This window comes from Cnephaeus nilssonii, assembly GCF_951640355.1.
Source record: "Cnephaeus nilssonii genome assembly, chromosome: 2".
NCBI classification, from domain to species: Eukaryota; Metazoa; Chordata; class Mammalia; order Chiroptera; family Vespertilionidae; genus Cnephaeus; species Cnephaeus nilssonii.
This window is the reverse complement of record NC_137073.1, coordinates 7,690,084-7,713,719: the sequence shown is the minus strand read 5'-3', so window position 1 is coordinate 7,713,719 and position 23,636 is coordinate 7,690,084. Positions and strand designations below refer to the sequence as shown.

Genomic DNA, 23,636 nt, shown 5'->3' with positions numbered 1-23,636 from the left:
CTCTGGGGTGGCCTGCACCCTAAGGACCTATGTTGGCACTGGATTCTAAGCTCCACTCAAGCCTTCATGAGACTCTGGACAAACAAGGCCCACGCTGGACTCGTGCACCTCCCAGCAGTGCCCGTTTCTGAAATGAAAGGCGAGCGATGGCCGTGGGAGGAAATCTGGGACTATTTATTTCAAAGTTAGGTTGGCAGCTCAGGAAGCGAGGAAAGAGACCACAGAAGGCCCTTCTGCCACAGAGGAGCCAGGGAAGGGAGAGGGAGGAGGGCGGGCGGAAGTGAACTGATGTACATGGACAGCCACCTCGCCAGGGGCTCTTCTGCTCCTGGGACCGTCCCCCTCAGGAGGACATTTCTGACGTGCTGTTTCCACCTCCCTCTGGGCAGTGCTGGCCACGTTGTCCAGGCTGAGGGCTCTGCTGGGCACCAGGCACTCCTCTGAGCCTAGAGCACCTCGGGGCCTAGCAGCAGGCCATCCAGCGAGAAGCCAGGCCCTGCCAGGGAAGGAGCCGCGCTCCCTGGGGCTGTGCAGTAGCGGGCAGTGCAGAACTTGCCGAGGACCAAGGGCGCCAGGGCCGCGGGAAGCCCAGCACCGGCTTCAGCGTCCCTTTAGGATGAGCCGAGTTTTCCCATCTCCAATGAAGAACCTACAACAACAATGGCCCAGTGAGTCTCTGAGCCCCCAGGGGGGAGTCGCCCAGCCCCTCGTCCATCTCTCCAGGCCGAGTTCTCCAGAGAGCCGCCTTCCTGAGCTTTTCCAGCCTCAACCTCTAGCTGCTTGGCTTCAGCCCTTTTCCAGGAGACACTCAGCTCCGCCCTCTGAAAGCAGCAGGCAATAATCGGGGATGCTTTGCACTAAGCCATGGGCTAAGGGGTTCAGGCTAGGCCCACCTGCCGATCCAGACCCTATCCCTGCACAACCTGGAACAGAAGAACAGGCCCCTACGGATCCTGGAGGCTCCCAGGGAGGGAGAGAGCATCCCTCTGACAACATCCACCTTATTATCCATTGCACAGCTCCATGGAGCACTGTCCACGCTGTTTTAGGGGAATGAGGTCCCGGCCATGCGTGCTCGTGGGGCACCGTGTATGTGGTTTTCCATGTGAGGAGGGCCCCCAGGAGTTGGATGACCCCTTGCAGGGAGCAACTCCTCCCCTGCTCTTGGACCTCACCCCAAGGCCAGGATTAGGCTCAGGCTGCACACAGCCAGCAGAGTGCCTGGCCCCACGGCCACGTGGCTGACTCAGGGGTAGGTGACGCACGCTGGGCAGCCACACCGGGGACCATCGGCCACGGCTGTCGTTCTGTTTCCTCTGACGTGCCGAGCGCCTCGGCCTCTGCTGGGGAGCCCCCGTCGGCGGGAAGCCTGTGCAGAGGACCGCCTGAGGACACGCTGTTTGGGCGCCTGCCTGGCCAGTGCTCCCTGTGCACCCTGTTACGTGAGCCAACAGGTTCTCCTTCGGGCCACAGCTGTGCTGAGAGGGGTGTCTGTCACTCTGGCCAAAGGCCCCAGAGTCATAACATTTGCCTCTGAGGACGGCTCCCTCTGCTCCTCTACAAACTCAGGGAGATCCCATTGCTCTCGGCCTGGGCGCTACGGGAGCTGCTGCCCACCAGCGGGGCAGTGACCGCGCCACGCTCCTACCTGACGAGCGCTCCGACCAGCAGGCTGCCCAGCAGCGGGCCCAGCCAGTAGATCCAGTGGAAGGCCCAGTGGTTGGCCACCACGGCCGGTCCAAAGGCACGGGCAGGGTTCATGCAGGCTCCCGACACGGCGCCCCTGCAGACAGCAGCCACACTCGTCCGCAGGGTCCCGGCCAGGCCCAGCTCCCCTCAAGGTCCTTCCCCAGCCAGGCCTACCTCCACACCTCCACACCTCCCACACTCCCGCCCTATCCTGGGTTCCGGAGGGTTCCCAGAAGACACAGGTAGGGGCGCTAGCGCTGGACAGTGAAAAGCTGGCCCCTCCCTGGGCACAGCGTCGGCCACGCCCATGCCCGTCCAGGAGATGTCCACCAGGGGTACCTGGGCAGCAGGAAGGGACGGGGGGAGGGAGGGAGGGTTCGGAGGGAGGGTGCAAGGTGGGTGTGGGGGGGGGGGGGGAGGCCAAGTCTCTCCAAAGTTGATAAAGCCACGTCGAGCAGTTGTCAATCATGTGAGCTCTGGAGTCAAGCGGACTTAGGTTCAAAACCCAGCCCAGCTATTCCCAGCTGTGTGACCTCTAACCTCTGTGTTTCAGCTGAGGTGAAAGGACTCTCTCGTGGGCTGTCAGGAGGCAATGAGAAAACGCATATATAGCCATGCCTCGCCTGTAAGCCGCACACGTGTGTTTAATCTAGGTGACCCCGCGGCTCCTGTAGGGGCTGTGGCCCAGGTACACCTCTCCGGTGCTGGCATCCAGAGCTTTGTCCCCTTCTCTCAAGCCGCGTCCTGCAGACTTCGCTCCTCACCCACCCCGCCTCCAACAGCCGCCGCGCTCAATAGGCTTGTAAGTGAGCCAAGAGCCACTAGGGGGCAGCAAAGCATTGCCACACTTTACACAGGTTCGCAGATCTTCCCCACTCCTCCTCCCAAGGATGACCTGGGGGAGGGCAGAGCCGGGAAACTGTGTCTCAGAGAAAAGAAAGAGCTGGACATCAGGGGGCTCCTCGTCCCCTTCAGCAGGATGTGGGCTCTGGTCCCAGATCTGTCACTGAATTTGCTGCCGCCCGGTGACCTTCAGTAAGTCACTGTGTCCTCTCTGAGCCTGTCTCCTCTTACATAACATGAGGACTAACACCTCCCCAGCCTTGTCTCCGAGTCCCTTCCCAAGCCCACTGAGCGGCTCAACGTAAATGGGATGGGGGTGAGTCAGGCTGAAGCCCGGCTGCCCACTGGCTGGGCAATCAGCCTGTAGAAATGTTTACGGAAACACGGGAATAATTTCACATAAAATCCAGTCTTCTGACTCCCTTGGAGTGAAATTAGAAGGTTCCCGCCAGGCCCCTCCTACAGAGCAACAGTTTCCCAGAGGGGAACAGTGGTGCCTCCAAAGAGACCACAGTCCCAGCGCGCCCTGTTGCCCCCCTAATGCTCGGCCACGTCTCCCATGGCATTCCCTTCCTGCCCTGTGGAGGAAGGGAATGCCATGGGAGGCCGTGCCCCTCAGGTAAGCTCTGCAGGCCCGACCCCAGCGCCGGGCTCAGCCCAGGGCCAGGCACTGTAGCCCACAGCCGGGACGCACTCACCCTGCCAGGATGTCCACGGTGACGGAGAATCCGATGGAGAACGGGGCCAGCGGACCCTGCGTCTTCTCGTTGATGGCGCCCATGCAGACAGCCAGGACCAGCAGTGTGGTCAGGACGACCTCTGCCAGCACGGCCCCCGCCACCTGCCCCGGCTCCTGCACCGTCACAAAGGCTGCCCCGGACGCGTTCCAGAACCTGTCGCCAGGACTCACCGCCTGCGGAGAGAGGCCGCTCAGCCCGCGGGGTGCAGAGAGGGCCCGGAGCTCACGCCCACCGCAGGGAAGGGTGACAGTCAGACCGTCTGGGCCACAGCCAGCTCCACCGTTTCCACCGTGTGGCAGTGTGCGAGCTATTGGACTTCTCGGAGCTCGCCATGCTCGTCTGTGAAATGGGGATAACCCAGCTGTGGTCCCAGTGGGCCTGAAGCTTCTGTGACTTAGATGATCCTCTTCGAGGAAATGAAGACAAAAATACCTTATTTTTACAAACTCTGGAAACACACGTGACCAGGACGTTGCTAACCCATAAGAAGTCCCTTCAAGGGGCAAGGAGGGCCCCGAGGCTGAAGCGCCGTGGGATCCAGGAAACCGGCCTCGGGGCCGTGGCAGCACCAGGAGAGGGAAGACAGCAGACGCGGAGAGAACGGGTGGGTTTGGGGTGAACCAGTGTCCCGTCCCGAGTAGAGAAGGGCCCACCCAGTCCCACTGGAGGAAACAGGCGAGTTGGACAGTCCCACCCTGCCCCCAGCAGCACCCCCCCCCCCCGAGGGGATCACCCACCTTGGCCAGGGAGGCCCCGAGCAGCCCCCCGCACAGCTGGGACACCCAGTAAGGAAGCAGCATCGTCAGGTTGAGGCCTCCGACCAGCATGGCCGCCAGGGACACGGCAGGATTGAAGTGTCCACCGCTGTCACCACAGAAGCAGGAGGAAGTCGTGAGGCCCAGGCTCAGGCTGTGCCGAGGGAGCGTGTCCCAGCCACCCCACCCCACCCCCGGCCGGCCCTGCGCGTGGGGGCCCAGTCCCCAGCCACAGGCACCACCGCGGCCACCCCCCCCCCAGGTGCCCAGTGGCGGGCACGGGGCCTGGGCAAGCCCGGGAGGGGAGGCTGAATAAATATTTGTTGAGAAGCCAGAGGCTGAGTAAAACGCTGGCATTACAGGGAGCGGTGTCCTGAAGTGCACACAGCACGGTCTCCCCGGCCCACGGCCTGGGTTCAGACCCAGCTCTGCCTCTGAGCAGCCGTGGACCTTGGGCAGCAGCGCACCTCTCTGCCTCCTGACCCCCGTCCTGCGGCTGTGGCCAAGATAGAATGAACGAAGACGTGTGCACATGCTCCGTTACATACATGGGGATACTCGGTGAACACCAGGCATTGCTATCCCCACGCGTACCCCTGTCCGCCCAGCTAAGAGGTGACAGCGCTTGCCTCCAACCCCGCCCCGGGGAACAGATCATGTGCTCTTCAAGCCCCGGACGTTCAAGGGAAATGTCAACGTTCTCTTCCCCCCTCTTCTTCTGGGGGATAGGACGTGGGGTTCTTCACTCCGACCCGTTCGCTGAGCGAGATGAACACGCAGGCCGGCCCGCCTCGCCCCGCCGAGCGCCCTCCCTGAGGCCGGCTCTCCTGGAAGCCAGGGGCCTCCGGCGGGGCCCCGTCCAGATGGGCGCTGTGCAGAGCCCCCCACCCTCGGGTCACCACCTGATGGGCCTGGACCACTCCGTTGGGTGGGAAACCCCCCTAGCAGCTGCTGTCCCCGGGGAACCCCGAGGCTGGAGCGCCCCTCTCACACTCACAGCAGCAGAGCAGCCAGTGGGGACTGAGCCTCCCCGTCGCTGCTTCCCCTGCCTCCCCCCCACACCCCCGGCTCCACGAGGCCTGGCTCTGCCGCTTATGAGCCGAGTAACCTCAGGCCAGGCGCGCTGTCCTGTCCAGCTGGCGGGGCGTGAGGGGAGCTGCCACGGGGCTCACGCTGCAGTGCTCAGGACAGCGCCGGCACTAGCACTGTCACATGCATGTCAGCGTGCGACAAAGTGATTTTAAACGCCCCTGAGGGTCCCACTTGCTGGGTGGAGGGGTTCGAATTGGAAGCGTGACTTGCCCCGGGGCACAGAGCTCGTGGGCTGCAGGGCTAGATGTGAGCCCTCAGCCCTCACGGCCTCCACGTGCTCCCGGAGCCTGAGTGGGTGCCCGGGGCTCCCTCCGACGCTCAGCGGCAGGTCGGCGCCCGGCTGAGCGAGATGAAACACAGCACCCCCTCACCTGATATTGCCCAGCGTGGCGACGAGGAGGCCCAGCGCCAGCCCGTGGGCCAGCGCCGGCGGCAGCAGCCCGGCTTCCGGCCCGTTCCCGATGACCGACAGGCACCCGATGAAGATGAAGAGGGCAGAGCCCAGCAGTTCGACCAGGCAGGGCCGCACAAAGCGCTCATGCCACCACCCGTGCCCCCTGCCTTCCACGCTCGGCTCCTTCCCCTTGCCGCTGCCGAATTCAAGGTCCCCCATAGACACGGCGGCCTGCAGAAGGGAAGGGAGTGGGCCTGGGAGGAAGGGTGGCCAGGGGGAAGCCCTCCCCGCCCCCTCGAGTTAACGCTCAGTGACCCCGGGGGGCCAGGCCGGGGAGCCGAGGGCAGTGGGCTCACCTCTGCAGACATGAGGGCCGCTGGCTGGGCCCGCACCTGCTGGCCTGCACACGCTTATCTCCGCTGGAGCTGCTGATCCCAGCACAGGCTCTGCCCTTTAACGGCGGGAGAACGCAGTGAGCGGTGGGAGGTGGCCCTGGGGCCCAGAAGAGGAAACAGTTTCTTTTTAATCTCAGCTGGGCAGGGCGGGGTGGCTGAGGATCGCTGAGCTTTCTGCCAACCAGGGGGAAGGCGCTGGCTTAGCGGCAGCATCTGGAGGCGAGGCCCAGCTCCGCGGTCACCATCAGGGTCCGAAGCAGACCGGCAGGTGTAAGAGGCCTGCCCCTGGTTAGCACGCACACGGGAGGTTACAGCCGACTCATCTTCAGGTTGTTCGCCAGTTCCCACAGCCGTCTCCTCAAAGCGAGGCCCGACACCTCCGCTCACGCACCCGACCGCCTGATCCAGGGCAGAGTGTGCCGGGTGACCCTTCACTGACAGGCACCTGGGCCCGTGGAGAAGCCGTGGGCGTTAGAAACAGGCCACCGGGGGTCCCGCCCCAACTCTGAGCACTGACTTACCGTCTCTGCACTTTAGCTCGCGCCCTACGATGTGTGGATGGTGGTGACCCGGGGTCGCTGTGAGGTTTACTGAGTTAGCACATACACTGAGTGGCCAGATTACTATGACCACCTGACGTTTGTAGGCACATTAGCCGTACACTGCGTCGTGTGGGATATGGAAGCCGAAGGCCTATTCGAACACCTTTGCTGTCTGCAGTTACCAAGATAAAACGTCTCCAATTCGCACAGGAACACAAGGATTGGACAGTCGAGCATTGGAAAAAAGTCCAATGAATCACGTTTCCAGTTGCATCATGCAGATGGCAGAGTGAGAATTTTGCGGAAACATCATGAAAGCATGCACCCCACATGCATGAGTACAACCCTTCAAGCTGGTGGGGGCAGTGTTATGGTTTGGGGCATGTTTTCCTGGCATGATTTGGGCCCTTTAATTCGTGTGGAACAACGTCTGAATAGCACAACATACCTAAGTATCGTTGCTGATCAAGTTCATCCTATCATGTTGATGACGTATCCCAATGGAGATGGCTTCTTCCAACAAGACAATGCGCCATGCCATGGTGCTCGTATTGTGCAGGAGTGGTTTCAAGAACATGAGGGAGACTTTACCTTGCTTAGGTGGCCCCTATAATCCCCAGATCTCAATCCAATTGAGCATTTGTGGGACGAAGTTAAAAGAGCCATCAGGCAGCTGGTTCCACAACCATCAAATCTCACAGAACTGGACAGTGCTATTCATCAGGCATGGTGTCAGATTCCTCGCATCACCTTTCAACATCTCGTGGAGTCAATGCCAAGAAGAATCGCCGCAGTACTGAAGGCAAAAGGTGGCCCAACGAAGTACTGACGGGGCGGTCATAATAATCTGGCCACTCAGTGTGTATGTAAAGTGCTCCCGACAGTGCCAGACACATGGTAAGCACAATGAGGTGTCTACTAATTTATAACATGTATTGATGTGTAATCAATATTTATTGAGTACTTTCTACGTGCCAGGCTTTGGGCTACATACCTCACATGCACTATCTCATTTAACCTCCACAACAACCCCATTAGGCAGGTACTATAATAATAGTACATTTACAGATGGGGACGTGGACATTCAGGGAGGTTAAGTTCCACAGGGTTTGTGATTGCAAAACTTGTGGGCTATGTCATAAAAAAAAAGACAAATACTGTATGATTCCACTTACACAAGGTAGCAAGAGTAGTTAAATTCAGAGAGAAGGTACAATGGTGGCTGTCAGGGGCTGAGGAGGGGAAGGGGGTTTAGTGTTTAATGGGCACAGAGCTTCAGTTTGGGAAGATGAAGAAGTCTGGAGGTGGATGGTGGTGATTGCACAACAATGGGAATGCACCTAATGCCACTGAACCACACAGTTAAAATAACTGATTTGGTAAATTTATGCTATGTATATTTTACCACAATTGAAAAAAAAAACACAAAACACTGAGTTAAGCCACTACACTCAACTGCTTTTTAAAATGGAAGAAGGAAGGGAGAGAGGGAGGGAAGGAGAGAGGGAGGGAGGAAGGGAGGGAGGGAGGGAGGGAGGGAGGGAGGGAGGGAGGGAGGGAGGAAGGGAGGGAGAAGGATGGAAGATAGATGCATGGATGGATGGATGGATGGATGGATGGATGGATGAAAGGATGGATGGATGGGTGGATGGATGGATGGAAGGAAGGAAGGATGGAAGGATGGAAGGAAGGATGGATGAAAGGATGGATGGATGGGTGGATGGGTGGATGGGTGGATGGGTGGATGGGTGGATGCATGGATGGATGGATGGATGGATGAAAGGATGGATGGATGGGTGGATAGATGGATGAAAGGATGGATGGATAGAAGGAAGGAGAGAAGGGTTTCCTTATTCATCCATTCAGCAAATATTTAAATACCTGCAGTGAAACAGTCCCCGTCTGAGCCACGTGGAAATGCACAGTGAACAGGACTAGCAGGTTCAGGTCCGTGCTCACAGCATCTCAGGGTTTGTATGTACAGATGGAGAAACGGTGCCACAGATGTGAGGGTTTTACTGACCCTTTCTACCCTTTATTGACTACTCACCACACACCTAACACACGCTGCGTGTATTCATAACAACCCTATGAGATAAGTCTTTATTACTTCTTATCCCATCTTCAGATAATAAAAGCAAGGCACAAAGAACTTGCCCAAATGTGTGTAGATAAGAAAGCACCTGCCTCCGCACAGAAGTGGGTGGACAGCTTGTGGGCGGCTCTTTTTGGCAGGAGACCCAGAATGCAGCGCCTCTGTTGGACATCCGCACGTGTCGGAAGGTGTGGGGTCTGCTCTCTGCCTGTTATCTGGGGCCATTCTCACTCTCCTTCGCTCCCACACACAGTGCACCAGACGTATCTTATGCCCTTCCTGCCGGTCCCGCAAATGGCAACATAAGATAGAGGCCCAGCTCTCAACTTCCCCATCTCCCGCATTCTCTGCCCAAATCCTGCCAAGTGCTGCTTCTGGAGTATTTTTCTCCGGTTCTCACCCAGGCCTTCATCAGTTCTTGCTTGATCTCTTGAAGAAAATCGAACATTCAGTGTACACTTTCCAAGTGCCAGGCCCTGCGCTGGGCACTTCTCAGGCATTCACTCCATGCTTACAATAAACCCGCTTCTCCTGCTACTTACCTACTATTTCCCCACTTCACAGGCAGAAACTTCCGGCTGGTAATCCTATATAATAAAAGGCTAATATGCAAATCGACCAAACGGTGGAACAACCGGTGGCTATGACACACACTGACCACCAGGGGGCAGACACTCAATGCAGGAGCTGCCCCTTGGTGGTCAGTGTGCTCCCACAGGAGGAACGCCGCTCAGCCAGAAGCCGGGTTCGGGGCAGAGCCTCTCACGCCTCCATGGCAGTTGGACATCCCCCAAGGGCTCCCAGACTGTGAGAGGGCGCAGGCCGGGCTGAGGGACCGCCCGCCCCCCCCCCCCCAGAGTGCATGAATTTTATGCACCAGGGCTCTAATACTAGAATAAATCCTCATCTGGTCTTTTTGCCTCACTTCATTTAAACCCATTCCTCTGACACTGAAAGCTAGCAGGGCACAGGTAGGCTCTTGGGTCCAGGCTTGGGGATCAGACTTCTCCACTTTTGCCCACTGTCTGCACTCTCTGCTTCAGTTTCCTCTTTTATAAAAAATGGGCTAATGCCCCGGGTCCGGGCGAGGCCGCGGGCCCCTGGATCCGGGTGAGCCCTGGGCCCCGGGTCCGGGCGAGGCCGCGGGCCCCTGGATCCGGGTGAGCCCTGGGCCCCGGGTCCGGGCGAGGCCGCGGGCCCCTGGATCCGGGTGAGCCCTGGGCCCCGGGTCCGGGGGAGGCCGCGGGCCCCTGGATCCGGGTGAGCCCTGGGCCCCGGGTCCGGGCGAGGCCGCGGGCCCCTGGATCCGGGTGAGCCCTGGGCCCCGGGTCCGGGCGAGGCCGCGGGCCCCTGGATCCGGGTGAAGCAGTGCCCCTGGGTCCAGCCGAGACCAAACCAGAGGGAGTCGGACCTGCATTACCACCATTTGTCCACCATCCAGAGCTGAGGGGTCAGTGCCGACATGTACTCATAGGGAACCGGTGGACATTGATATTGGGTCTCAAAAGAACTGTTGGTCCAGAAAGAAACTCACTACAGACTGATTCATTTGCCTGTCAGCATAACTATTATTGCCCGTCGCACATTCAATTCTTATATCTATAGTGACACATGATTTCGCTCATCTAGGGGAAATGATGAACAACATAGACTGATGAACAAGAACAGAACCAGAAACAAGGAGGCATCGATCGGACTATCGGGCCTCAGAGTGAGGATAGGGGAGGGTGGGGGGGAGGGGGGAGAGATCAGCCAAAGGTCTTGTGTGCATGCATATGAGCCTAACCAATGCTTAAGTCCAACAGGGGGTTGGGGCATCCAGGGTGAGGGGTGTGGGATGGGAATGGGGGGATGAGGACAAATATGTGACACCTTAATCAATAAAGAAATTTAAAAAAAAATAAATAAATAAATAAAAATAAAGGAAATCTGAAGCAAAGTGGAAAAAAAAAAAAAATGGGCTAATGGCGGTACCTATCCCCACAGAGTTGTAGTATGGGTGAAATGAGACAGTGTGCTTATTAGCAAAGTGCCCAATTCAGAGCAGGTGCCCAACATATCGTAGCTATTAATATGGTTTGTATTAGTCAGAGTAGGCTAACCTGAGTAACAAATAACCCCAACATTTCAATGGCTTCATATACTAAAAAGGGACTCATTGTTCACATAATGGTCCATAGCACGCTCTTTACCACATGTGACTCAGGGATCCAGGCCACTTCCACTGGGAGACCCACCATCTAAGTCCTCAGATCTTCTCCTTCAGCCAGCACATGAGATAGAGAGAATGTGGGGTGCTGTGCAGGAGGTTTTCATGGGCTACCCAGGTTTGATTAGTAAGAATTCTGTCCATCAAAAAACCATTAGACTTAATAAACAAATTCAGCAATGTAGCAGGATACAAAATTAACACCCAGAAATCTATGGCTTTTTTTATACAAATAATGAACTTACAGAAAGAGAAACTTAAAAAGCAATCCCATTTACCACTGCAACAAAAAAAAATTAAGATACCTAGGAATAAACTTAACTAAGGAAGTAAAAGACCTGTACTCAGAAAACTACAGGACGTTGAAAAAAGAGATAGAGGAAGACATAAACAAGTGGAAGAATATAGCGTGTTCATGGATTGGAAGAACCAACATCATTAAAATGTCCATACTACTCAAAGCAATCTATAGATTCAATGCACTCCCCATTAAGATACCAATGGAATATTTCACAGGCCTTGAACAAACTCTCCAAAAATTCATCTGGAATAAAAAAGACCCCGAATAGCTGCAGCAATCCTGAGAAAAAAGAACAAAGTTGGAGAGATCACAATACCAGATATCAAGCTATATTACAAAGCCACTGTTCTCAAAACTGCCTGGTACTGGCACAAGAACAGACATATAGATCAATGGAACTGAATAGAGAACCCAGAAATCAACCCAAGCCATTATGCTCAATTAATATTTGACAAAGGAGGCAAGAGCATACAATGGAGTCAAGACAGTCTCTTCAATAAATGGTGTCGGGAAAATTGGACAGGTACATGCAAAAAAAATGAAACTAGACCACAAACTTACGCCATACACAAATATAAACTCAAAATGGATAAAGAACTTAAACATAAGACGGGAAACCATAAAAATCTTAGAAGAATTCATAGGCAGCAAAATATCAGACATATGTTGTAGCAAGAGCTCCTAGGGCAATGGAAACTAAGGAGAAAATAAACAAATGGAACTACATCAAAATAAAAAGCTTCTGCACAGCAAAAGAAACCTTCAACAAAACAACAAGAAAGCCCACTGCATGGGAGAACACATTTGCCAATGTTATCTCTGATAAGGGTTTAATCTCCAAAATTTACAGAGAAGTCATACAACTTAACAAAGGAAGATAAACAATCCAATCAAAAAATGGGCAAAGGACCTCAATAGACACTTTTTGAAAAAGGACATAAAAAAGGCCAAGAGACATATGAAAACATGCTCGAAGTCACTAATCATCCGAGAGATGCAAATCAAAACAACAATGAGGTACCATCTCACACCTGTCAGAATGGCTATCATCAACAAATCAACAAACGACAAGTGCTGGTGAGGATGTGGAGAAAAGGGAACCCTCGTGCACTGCTGGTGGGAATGCAGACTGGTGCAGCCACTGTGGAGAACAGTATGGAGTTTCCTCAAAAAATTAAAAATGGAACTCCCATTTGACCTCGTAATCCCACTTCTAGAAATATATCCCAATAAATCAGAAACATCAATCAGAAAAGATATATGCACCCCTATGTTCATAGCAGCACAATTTACAATTGCTAAGATTTGGAAACAGCCTAAGTGCCCATCAGCAGATGAGTGGATTAAAAAGCTGTGGTGCATCTACACAATGGAATACTACGCTGCTGTAAAAGGGAAGGAACTCCTACCATTTGCAACAGCATGGATGGACCTGGGGAGCATTATGCTAAGTGACATAAGCCAGTCAGAGAAAGATAAATATGACATGATCTCACTCATTTGTGGAATACAATGAACAACATAAACTGATGAACAAAAATAGAGCCAGAGAAAAAAATATTTTAGAATAGAAGTAATCATGTTATTTGCAGATTTTTAATATGTCCTGCAACTTTTGTGATATTATACTATGTTAGTACAGTTTTGGTAATATTAAATTTAAAATCTTTTTTTTTCTTGAAAAAAAAGAAAGAAAGAATTCTGTCCCACATTCCCACCTGACCACAGAAGAGTCGGGAAAGGAGTCTGGCTGTGTGCCACACATCGGAGAAGGGAGGTTTGTTCCCCAGGTTGTCAGTCTAACCATGCCCTTCCCTGACTTGAAACCTTTCAGTGCCTCCTGTGGCTCCCAGGGCACAGCCGGACTCCCTTAGCCACCACCCCGGACTGGTCTCCGGCCCGGGACCCTAACACCTGTCAGGTGAGCGGTGTCCCTCGCCCCTCTCGCCCGCGCAGTCCTTGTTTCTCTTGTCCTCTGGCCAACTTCTCCTCGTTCAAATCTCTCACCAGGCACCTGCCTCCCTGCCCCCGGGCCTGCTGGGTGTCCATCTCTGGACAGGGATTTGTGCCTTTTCATCTCATGGCACATAAACTGATTACTAAAATCCGCCCAGCCGGTGCAGCTCAGTGGTTGAGCATTGACCTACGAACCAAAAGGTCATGGTTGGATTCCCGGTCAGGGCACATGCCTGGGTTGCAGGCTCAATCCCCAGTGGGGGGCATGCAGGAGGCATCTGATTGGTGGTTCTCTCTCATCATTGATGTCTCTATCTCTCTCTCCCTCTCCCTTCCTCTCTGAAACCAATAAAAACATATTTTAAAAAATAAAATGAAATTCTGCATCACACCCAAAAAATGTATTTTGCCCATCTGACCAAAAAAAAAAAAAAGTTTAATTTCTATTTATTCACACCAGACAGCCATTGTTGTGTTGGCTGTTGTCATTTTTTATGTGACAATCTAAGGGAAAAGAGGGCAGAGCCCCTGACTGAGCAGTCAGGTATTGCGGGTTGGAAACCTTCTTGTGGCCACAGGTGTCCGCAGCCGAGGGCTGCAGTCGCTGCTCTAGACGTGCCCGCCCTCACGCGCTGATGCAGCAGCCGGGACCAGCGGCCCTCCAGGAAAACACTGACCGTCACGCAGGCAAAACAACACATTTCCACAACCTAAGAATGTTTGCCTGGCCCGATGTCCCATAGACAAAAAAATCATCAGAATGGGCGGGGGTAATGGCTTCCTACGATGCCGTTTGACTGGCAAACTCCCCGTCTCCCCCAGGGCCAGCCGGCAGGACCAAGCCTCTAATCTGTACCGCTGTTAGGGTGCAACAGTGCAAGACGGCTCTGCACCTACAGGCCCCTACCTGCCACCCGCCTGCAGGTCCAGGGGGTGTCAAAGCAGCCGCACTTTATCGGGCCCTTCCTCCTCGCTCTTGTGTGGTGGCCATCACCCAAGAAGGGACCCCGGGGCCATGGCCGCCATCCTGAGACCACGCGGTGCAGCTTCCCCCAAGGGTGGAGCGATGATGACATCACCACGCCCCCGACCAGCATCAAGACCACGTCTCCTTAAATCAACCTGCCCGTCCCAGAGTGTGCCCAGGGCACCCGAGAGAGCCACGGGGACTCCGAGGGGCAGGGGCTATTGTAACTGTTCAGGGGGAATATAACGATGCTCAATATCTGTCAGACACGGTGCGAATTACTAGCTCAAGGTCATTCACAGTTGTCACCATAAATAGCCCTACAATCCTTTCAATGAACGCCACAGCTTTGCAACGCTGGTTTTATGGGGTCGCCATAACAGAGGAAGAGGGGGGCGGCACCCCATCTGCCTGCTCTGGGGAGCTGCAGGGCCCCAAAGCACCCCCTCCCCCGCCCATGGTAAGTAACTGTTTAAGAATGAAAGTTGTTTAAGAACCCAATTAAACCAAGTTATTTAGTTATAGTTATTTAAGAAGGAAATAAAAACGTATGCCGTTATGTGGGTTTTAAATGGCTACTAAGTTGCTAAGATGGAAGTGCTAAGATTCCGGCACTAACTTCCGAATAATCAGCAGCACTAGGTGTGCTGTGGCCGGGAACACCGTGAGCCAAGAGCGTGGGAGCCACTGGAGAAAACAGCCCATCCCGTCGCTGAGTCTCTCTCTCTCTCTCTCCCTCTCTCTCCCCCCCCCCCCTCTCTCTCACTCTCTACCCGCCCCCCCCTTTCTTCTTCTTCTTCTTCTTCTTCTAACAGTCCCTTTAACATTTCTTGCAATGCTAGTTTGGTGGTAATTAACTTTAGCCTTTTTTTTGTCTGGGAAACTCCCCGTCTCCCCCAGGGCCAGCCGGCAGGACCAAGCCTCTAATCTGTACCGCTGTTAGGGTGCAACAGTGCAAGACGGCTCTGCACCTACAGGCCCCTACCTGCCACCCGCCTGCAGGTCCAGGGGGTGTCAAAGCAGCCGCACTTTATCGGGCCCTTCCTCCTCGCTCTTGTGTGGTGGCCATCACCCAAGAAGGGACCCCGGGGCCAAGCTCTTTATTTTACCTCCAATGTTGAATGATAGTCTTGCTGGATGGAGCAGTCTTGATTTTATATCTTCAGTTTTCATTACTTTGAAAACGTCATGCCATTCCCTTCTGACCTGTAGAGTTTCTGTTGATAAATCAACTAAAGCCTTATGGGAGCTTCCTTTTAGGTAACTGCCTGCCTGCCTCTCTCTTGCTGCCCTTAAGATTCTCTTTGTCTTTAATGTTTGCCATTTTAATTATGTCTTTGTATGGATATCTTTGTGTTCATCTTAATTGGAACTCTCTGTGCTTCCTGAACTTGTGTGATTTTTTTCCTTCACCGGTTTAAGAAAGTTTTCTGCCATTATTTCTTCAAACATGTTCTCTATCCCTTGCTTACTTCCTTCTCCTTGGAGTTCCTCTATGATGCAGATGTTTTTATGTTTCATGATATCCCAAAGTTCCCTTAAACTGTCCTCATGCTTTTCTTTCTTTTTGCTACTGATTGACTTTTTCCACCTTATCTTCCAATTTGCTGGTTCAGTTATCTGCTTTTTCTAACCAACTATTAATTCCTTCCAGTGTATTTTTCGTTTCAGCTGTCAGTCTTCATTTCTGACTGGTTGTTGTTCATTGTTTCTATATCCTTTTTCATGAGCATTCTAAAAACCATTATTTTATACACTGTTTCTGATAAATTGCTTTCCTCCATTTCCTTTTGTGTGTGTTTCTTCTAGAGATTCCTCCCGTTCTTTCATTTGGGGCCTATTTTTTTGTTTCCCCATTTTTACTGCTTCTTTGTGTTCGTTTCTGTATATTGGATAAGACTGCTATGCCTCCCAGACTTGGTGGGATGGCCTTTTTGTGGGATCCAGTAGTGCAATCTCCTTAATCTTCTCAACTGTGTGCACTAGGACTGCCCCTTGTGTGGCTTATGTGAGCCCTCCTGTTGTATTTGGGTCTTGATTGCTGTTGTCATGTTCATGGGTGGGCTCAGCCCTCAGGCTTACTGACTGTGAGGCTCAACCCTGACCACATTGTGCCAACTGTTATACAGGTGCTGACAGAACAAAACAAGACCAAACTGAAAACAACAACAAAAAAAGCACCAAACCAAAAGAATTAGATTTTTTAAAAAATATATTTTATTGATTTTTTTTACAGAGAGGAAGGGAGAGGGATAGAGTTAGAAACATTGATGAAAGAGAAACAACAATCAGCTTCCTCCTGCACACCCCCTACTGGGAAGGTGCCTGCCACCAAGGTACATGCCCTTGACCAGAATCGAACCTGGGACCCTTGAGTCTGCAGGGCGACACTCTATCCACTGAGCCAAACCAGTCAGGGCGAATTAGGTTATATTTAAAAAAACAAATAACCAAAAACAGAGAATGTGAAAAAAGAGAAAAGAAATAGAATAAGAATAAAATAAAAAATAATGTTAAAATAATGAATAATAAAAAAATAAAATGTAGAATAGGAAAAGAAAAACAGAAAAAGAAAATTAAAAGAAAAAAAAGAATAGAAGAAAAGAGAAAAAAAAATCCTTTGGATCCATTATTCGTGGAGTTTGCTGGATTTTGCTCCCATGTTGTTGAATCTGGCCTGTTGGTGTGTCAGTCCTGGGTCTCCTGAGAGGTTGTGTGGGGCAGGTCAGTGTGAGTCACTCTCCCTGCTGGCCCTAGGCTATCTGACTGAACCCCTGAAGGGCAGAGCCCCAAGTAGTTTGGTGGGCGGGGCTTCCGTAGCCCAGAGGGTCTCACACCTTGAATGTCCCTCTTTGAGCTGCTCTCCCTTCCCCCATGGAAATGGACTCTAGGTGGTGTCTTAGACCGGGCTTGGGTGGTTTAAACAGATTCCCATTGTGGGTGGTGCCCATAGCTTGTAGGAGGGAGGGTGGGCACTTCCTCTTCTTCCAAAGCCTCAGCTCTGCCCAGCTTACTGGAAACCCCTTGTGGCCACCCCAAGCTAGAGGGGATAAAAAGAAATGTCAAAGTCAGCCCCACTTTGCACTCCCATCTTTCAGCGTGGCTGGCCCCCACTGGGCGTGCCCTCCATCCAGGTTCCAACCAGACCAAATACCCGAGGGCCCCGCATCGCCAGACCCAGACACACGAGCAGATTTCCAACCCAGAGCCCTTTCCTCTTGCCTCGGGTCGCAACAGGGTGAGCAGCACCAGCTGTTGCCCGGGTGGGGGTAGGGGTGCCAATCCTCTGTGCTGGGCCACACTGTCCAGCCCATCCTGCTCTCCACCATGCGTTCTTCTGATTTACTCCTGGGTGTACTGGTGAGACCCCTCCAATGGCCTCGCATTCTGCCACGTGGCCCCTCCCACAGATCGGCATGAGCTTCCCAGGCTGGCTTGTCACAAAGCAGTGGCTCTTTGCCTAGGACGGTGTGGTCTCAGCCTCCCAGGTGGACTGAAACCCCCGATTCCCACCACCCAATGCCTCATCCCCGCACGCCCCGCCCCCCATGCTCTGGGTTGGGGATCCCTGGGTGGGGCTGAGACCCACACTCCCGGGCAGGGGCTGCACTGCCACACCAGCTCAACTGCACAGCCATGCCAGCTGGCTCACCCTCTCCGCGTCTCCTCCTGTAGCCTCCGCATTCCCCACCCACATTTCAGGTCAGCTGTCCTTCAACTGGCTTTTCAAGCTGAAGGCTCTGCAGTTGAGCTGTTTCCCGCCACTCTGCAGCCATCTTGGAACCCCCACCCAGGTTTTAATCTCCAGGGCAAAGCACCAGTGAAGGTTTGGGGTAAGAATCATGCTCTTCTGTGAGGTGGGAGGAGGTGAGGACCTCAACCTCCTTTCCACGATCTCCCCTCTGGAGTCGTTCCAGACAAGTTCCTCCTAAGCTCCCTGCATTGCGTTTACCAGGAGACAGGCTGGGGTCTGCTTATGCACCGGGGCTGTTTGCCGGCTACAAACCACCATCCAGGAACCTGTTTTTGCAGCATCGGGGGCAACGCCATGCCCATTGGGAAGGAATGCCTTAAAATACCCGTGAGCCCGCGGGGTCTTCGTGAGCCGCAGAGGAAATGTGTGCCCTCTGAAGCACCGCACGGGCCAGCAGAGCAGCTCACCCACTCCCCCCTCTCCCCCCACTCCGCAGAACTCTCTCTCTTCCATTTCCACCCCAGGTGCCCCGGCCGGCACACCCTCAGCCTCAGCTCGCACATCTCTCTCCCAGCACCTCCCAGGGATCCCTCCCTCCCGCACCGGCCACAGGACCCTAAGAGGGCCGCCGCTGGACGGTGCTGTGAGCAGGGACGACGTCTGGGTGTCCATTGTTAACGCTCCACACCAGCACACAGCGTAGCACAGAATGCGCACTAATGAAGGAACCAACCGCCAGTGGTTTGCCTTCCCCCAACCCGCACCCTCACCCGCGGTGGTTACCACTGAGGAGTAACAAACTCTCCCCAGACGCAGTGGTAAAACCACCACCGTTCCGTTCACTCACGGTTCTGCCAGTGAGCCGGGCAGTCGGGGGTTGGCTGGGCCGGGCCCAGGGAGGCCTCCTCTGAGACAGCTCACGCCTGCCCACTGGCCCCTCACACACAGGTGCGCCGGCTCCTTCACAGCCCAGCCACCAGCCACCTGCTTCCCGAGAGCGGCAAGTGGGGGCCCGGCACAGGCACCTGCCCAGCTGCTGGTCCCGCTGTTTTCACCCCGGGCTCCTCCCGAGTGGGGACGGGCCGCAGGCGTGACGGCCATCCTCTGCAGCCCACCCCGCGCAGCACCAGCACCACGCGGGAGCTGCCCTGGCGACTCCCTCCAGGGCCGCTTCACCAGGACACTCCGCGGGTCCGGCCCGACTCCCCCTCAAGCGCACCACCTCTCTCCCCCTTAAAGGGGCCCCCTCTTGTCTCTAAATCCTCTCCGCTCTGCCCTCTGGAAGCCTCAATCCGCCCCCGGGCTTTGGGCCTCCAGGACCCAGGCTCACCCACCAGGGGAACCCGGTCTCACATGTTCCCAGAGCTCTCCCGGGTCACTTCTGTCCTCACGCAGTCGCCGTTTAGCAAGTTGTTTGCAGACAACTTGACTCCCGTGTGGAGCTCAGCAAGATCCTAGGTCCTGTTCACTGACCCTCCTCTCCCTCCCGGGGCTCCGCGGCCTCTGGGCGGCCTGGCAGCGCCTCACTGCAAGGCACCTGCATTCCTGCAAGGCGTTGCCCCTGGAGGCTTCTCCTCTCGTGATGACCTTCAAGTTGACAAACCACAGGCCCCACACGGAGTCACTGGTGCTGAGCCCATGACAGCCAAGCTGGACTAAACCCCCGACTTGCCTGCCGCAGTCTCAGCCTCCAGGATGCAACCTTCCCGGGCCAGTGTGGGCTGTTCTCGTCAGCACCAATGGGAGGGTCTGCTAGGATGCACAGAGGTGCCTGATAAATACGACTAATGGCAAATGCGGACAGGACCAGCACACGGGCCACTGGCAGCGGAGGTTTATTTAACTGGTAAGCCGACAGGAGCAGGAAGTGCAGCGGCAGCCCTAGGAACCCATTTCTGGGGGGTGGGATGCACGGAGACGAGGCCTGGCCAGCACTCTGGGCCCCGCACGTCAGCTCCGGGAAGGTTGGCGGCTGCAGCTTCTGCGTTGACCAGGTTAGCAAGTGATCTCCGTCAGACCTGAGGGGAAACACAGAGCTGCAAAGGCTCCCGCAGAAGAGACAACCCGGAGGTGGGAGTGACCCGGCCCCGCCCTGAGACACCCCGCACAGGCCACCCGACGCTGCAGCTCCGTCCTGCTCCCTCAGACGGGCTGGCACAGGGACACGCGCCCACATGAGGCCATGCTTGCGGGCAGCTGAAAGGGTTAGGAAAGCCCCTAACCATGCAAGCATGTCAAACTTGCGGCCGGCGGGCCGCATGCCTAGTTAACAAATGCAGACACGGTTCTTCACCGCATACACGTGTACCGACATCATGGCAGCCAGGGGAGGTGGGTACAAAGGAAGCCCCGTCATAACAATGTTCACCACACTGTCACGCTAAAATCTAAAGTCCACTGAAAATACTACACACAACCTGCATCTCCCAAGTGGGGAAAGTTAAGTAAATTCGGACATAGCCATTGAAGTTACACTCACTGAGTTGATAATAGGAAGGGGAATGCTTGTGTTATAATACTGAGTTGAAAAGATCAGCAACCAAAGCTACACAACCTGTAAATTCAACTCTGCCAGCAGCACAAGAGCTGAAAAAGCAGAGGAGAAAAGTCACTCGAGGTGCTCAGTGGCGGGCCACGTGGTTATTTTCTTCATCATACTTTTTATTAGCTTTTAAAGGCTCTACTAAAAATTACATTGCTTTTAAAATTGGGAGGGGAATACCAATATAAAAACCCCACTAAGTGATCCTATATAATAAAAGGCTAATATGCAAATCGACCAAACGGCGGAACAACTGGTCACTATGATGTGCACTGACCACCAGGGGGCAGATGCTCAATGCAGGAGCTGCCCCCTGGTGGTCAGTACACTCCCACAGGGGGAGTGCTGCTCAGCCAGAAGCCGGGCTCACAGCTGGCGAGGGCAATGGTGGAAGCCCCTCCTGCCTCCGCGGCAACGCTAAGGGTCCCTCAGGGGATGTCCGACTGCCGGTCTAGGCCTGTTCCCCGAGAGGTCCCAGACTGCGAGAGGACACAGCCCAGGCTGAAGAGACCCCCTGCCCCCTGCCCCAGGGCACAAATGTCATGCCCCGGGCCTCTAGTTTTAAATTAAAAAACAAATAGAAAAGAGTGTTGTGGGCTGAGCTCACAGCTGAGTAAATTTATAAAGCAGTGGGGAGACAGGCCCAGGGCAATGATTAACTGCCTTGTGCCAGCCTGCAGTTTCTCACGGGGTCAGAGCTGGCCTCGGTCACGTTCTCCCGCTGCGTCAGCTGCCTGTCCACAGCTGCCCCTCCCAGGGCAGCTACCACATTCAAGGCCCAAACTGGGATCTTAAGCACTCTCCACAGGCTGCAGAAGCCCGAGGGTCACCCCGAGGAAGCAGGGGCACATGGGAAGCTGTGAGGAGAAACTGGACCAAGGCCCCGGTCCCGGGAGCACCAGGGGAGCCCTGCTCGGCCAGCTGGGCAGCGTCGCCCACAGTGGGTGAGAGACACCCGGTCCGTGTTTACCACCCAGGAAACGTGGCTATAAGTGATGAAAAGACAGACCTTGGTCACTTTGACTAAGATCACTATTGCTTTAAACGCAAGGTCTTCCGCCTCCCCGGCAGCGATCCTGCACACACCTGCACGGGGTGGCTGGCGGTTTGGTGCGGGCTCTCTCTGACACCCCTCCCACTTCTGTGTGTGGGACACAGGACATGATGGCCAGTCCCGAGACGGTCATGGCACAGGCACGGTCGCTAGTGCCCTCTGCACTCAAAACTCAGGATGCCTTACGTTCCTTGCGGAGTGAAAGGTCCCCACGTTGGAGCCTGGCCCCGGGTCCGGGTGAGGCCGCGGGCCCCTGGATCCGGGGGAGCCTGGGTCCCGGGTCCGGGTGAGGCCGCGGGCCCCTGGATCCGGGGGAGCCTGGGTCCCGGGTCCGGGTGAGGCCGCGGGCCCCTGGATCCGGGTGAGCCTGGGTCCCGGGTCCGGGTGAGGCCGCGGGCCCCTGGATCCGGGTGAGCCTGGGTCCCGGGTCCGGGTGAGGCCGCGGGCCCCTGGATCCGGGTGAGCCTGGCCCCGGGTCCGGGTGAGGCCGTGGGCCCCTGGATCCGGGTGAGCCTGGCCCCGGGTCCGGGTGAGTCCGTGGGCCCCTGGATCCGGGTGAGCCTGGTCCCGGGTCAGGGTGAGGCCGTGGGCCCCTGGATCCGGGTGGGCCTGGGTCCCGGGTCCGGGTGAGGCCGTGGGCCCCTGGATCCGGGTGAGCCTGGGTCCCGGGTCCGGGTGAGGCCGTGGGCCCCTGGATCCGGGTGAGCCTGGCCCCGGGTCCGGGTGAGGCCGTGGGCCCCTGGATCCGGGTGAGCCTGGGTCCCGGGTCCAGGTGAGGCCGTGGGCCCCTGGATCCAGGTGAGCCTGGCCCCGGGTCCGGGTGAGGCCGTGGGCCCCTGGATCCGGGTGAGCCTGGCCCCGGGTCGGGGAGAGGCCGTGGGCCCCTGGATCCGGGTGAAGCAGTGCCCCTGGGTCTGGCCGAGACCAAACCAGAGGGAGTCGGACCTGCATTACCACCATTTGTCCACCATCCAGAGCTGAGGGGTCAGTGCCGACATGTTCTCATAGGGAACTGGTGGACATTGATATTGGGTCTCAAAAGAACTGTTGGTCCAGAAAGAAACTCACTACAGACTGATTCATTTGCCTGTCAGCATAACTATTATTGCTCGTCGCACATTCAATTCTTATAAGTATATCTCTAGTGACACATGATTTCGCTCATCTAGGGGAAATGATGAACAACATAGACTGATGAACAAGAACAGAACCAGAAACAAGGAGGCATCGATCGGACTATCGGGCCTCAGAGGGAGGATAGGGGAGGGTGGGGGGAGGGGGGAGAGATCAACCAAAGGTCTTGTGTGCATGCATATGAGCCTAACCAATGCTTAAGTTCAACAGAGGGTTGGGGCATCCAAGGGGAGGGGTGTGGGATGGGAATGGGGGGATGAGGACAAATATGTGACACCTTAATCAATAAAGAAATTAAAAAAAAAAAAAAAAAAAAAAAAAAAAAAAAAAAAAAAAAAAAAAGAAAGGTCCCCACGTTGAGGCGAAGACAGAGTGCACGGTACCTAGCTCGCTGCCCCCGCGGGTGGCCCAGCACAGGCAGTAGTGGCACATGAGCTGCTCCAGGAGCTCCAGCTCGTCCAGGAACTCGAGGGACTCGATCCTGCAGAGTCAACGCAGAACAGACGCGTGAGCACGGTTAACAGCGAGGACAAGGCACTCGTGACACAGACCGTGTGAAAGAGCCTGCAAGTAGTAGCCACGGTGCGCTTCCATGGTAACTTATTTTATTAAAAAGAAGGAAAAGCACCATAAGCAAAACCAAAAGACAAACGAGAAAAAGTATTTGCAACGTAAATAACAAAGATAGATTCCCTTGCTGCGTAAAGAGCTGTTGTACTTCAATACGAAAAACATCAAAAGTTCATTTAAAGGACAGATGGGGTGCGGGGGGGGGGGGGGGATGAAAAGGTGAAGGGGAATAGAGGCACACACTTCCACTTCAGGAAGTTACAGCCTGGCTGGTGGCTCATTGGTTGGAGCATTGTCCTGTACACCAAAAGGTGGTGGGTTCGAGTCCGGTCAGGGCACATACCCAGGCTGCAGGTTCAACCCCCGGTAAGGGTGGGTGCAGGAGGTAACTGATCACTGTTGCTCTCTCACATCCATGTTTCTCTCTCACTCAATGTTTCTCCCTCTTCCTCTCTCTCCTTGGACTTCTCTCCATCTCCCCCTCCTTTCCTCTCTCTAAAAATCAATAAAAGTTTGCCCTGGCCAGTGTTGCTCCATGGTTAGAGTGTCAGCCAGCACACCCAATGGTCACAGGTTCAATTCCCAGTCAAGGGCACGTACTTGGATTGCAGGTTTGATCCCTGGCCCCAGTCAGGGCACATGCAGGAGGCAACCAATCAATGTG

At 54.9% G+C, this 23,636-nt stretch overlaps 2 protein-coding genes across 2 annotated transcripts in view; both read right to left on the bottom strand.

Moving 5' to 3' along the window:
* Positions 1-600: 600 nt before the first annotated feature.
* AQP8 (aquaporin 8) lies at positions 601-5,732 on the bottom strand (the record flags this gene model as incomplete). Its single annotated transcript, XM_079795977.1, has 5 exons — positions 601-649; positions 1,649-1,783; positions 3,231-3,445; positions 4,010-4,136; positions 5,491-5,732. The coding sequence occupies 5 exons, from the start codon at positions 5,730-5,732 to the stop codon at positions 601-603; spliced, it is 768 nt and encodes a 255-aa protein (XP_079652103.1).
* A 13,739-nt stretch (positions 5,733-19,471) lies between these two features.
* The window catches only part of LCMT1 (leucine carboxyl methyltransferase 1), a 44,858-nt gene continuing 40,693 nt past the window's right edge, over positions 19,472-23,636 (bottom strand). The window contains exons 10-11 of the mRNA XM_079791962.1: positions 22,786-22,883; positions 19,472-19,690 (exon numbers count right to left, since the gene is read on the bottom strand). Coding sequence (XP_079648088.1) covers positions 19,668-19,690; positions 22,786-22,883 — 121 coding nt within the window. The 3' untranslated portion in view covers positions 19,472-19,667. The remainder of the gene's footprint in view (positions 19,691-22,785; positions 22,884-23,636) is intronic.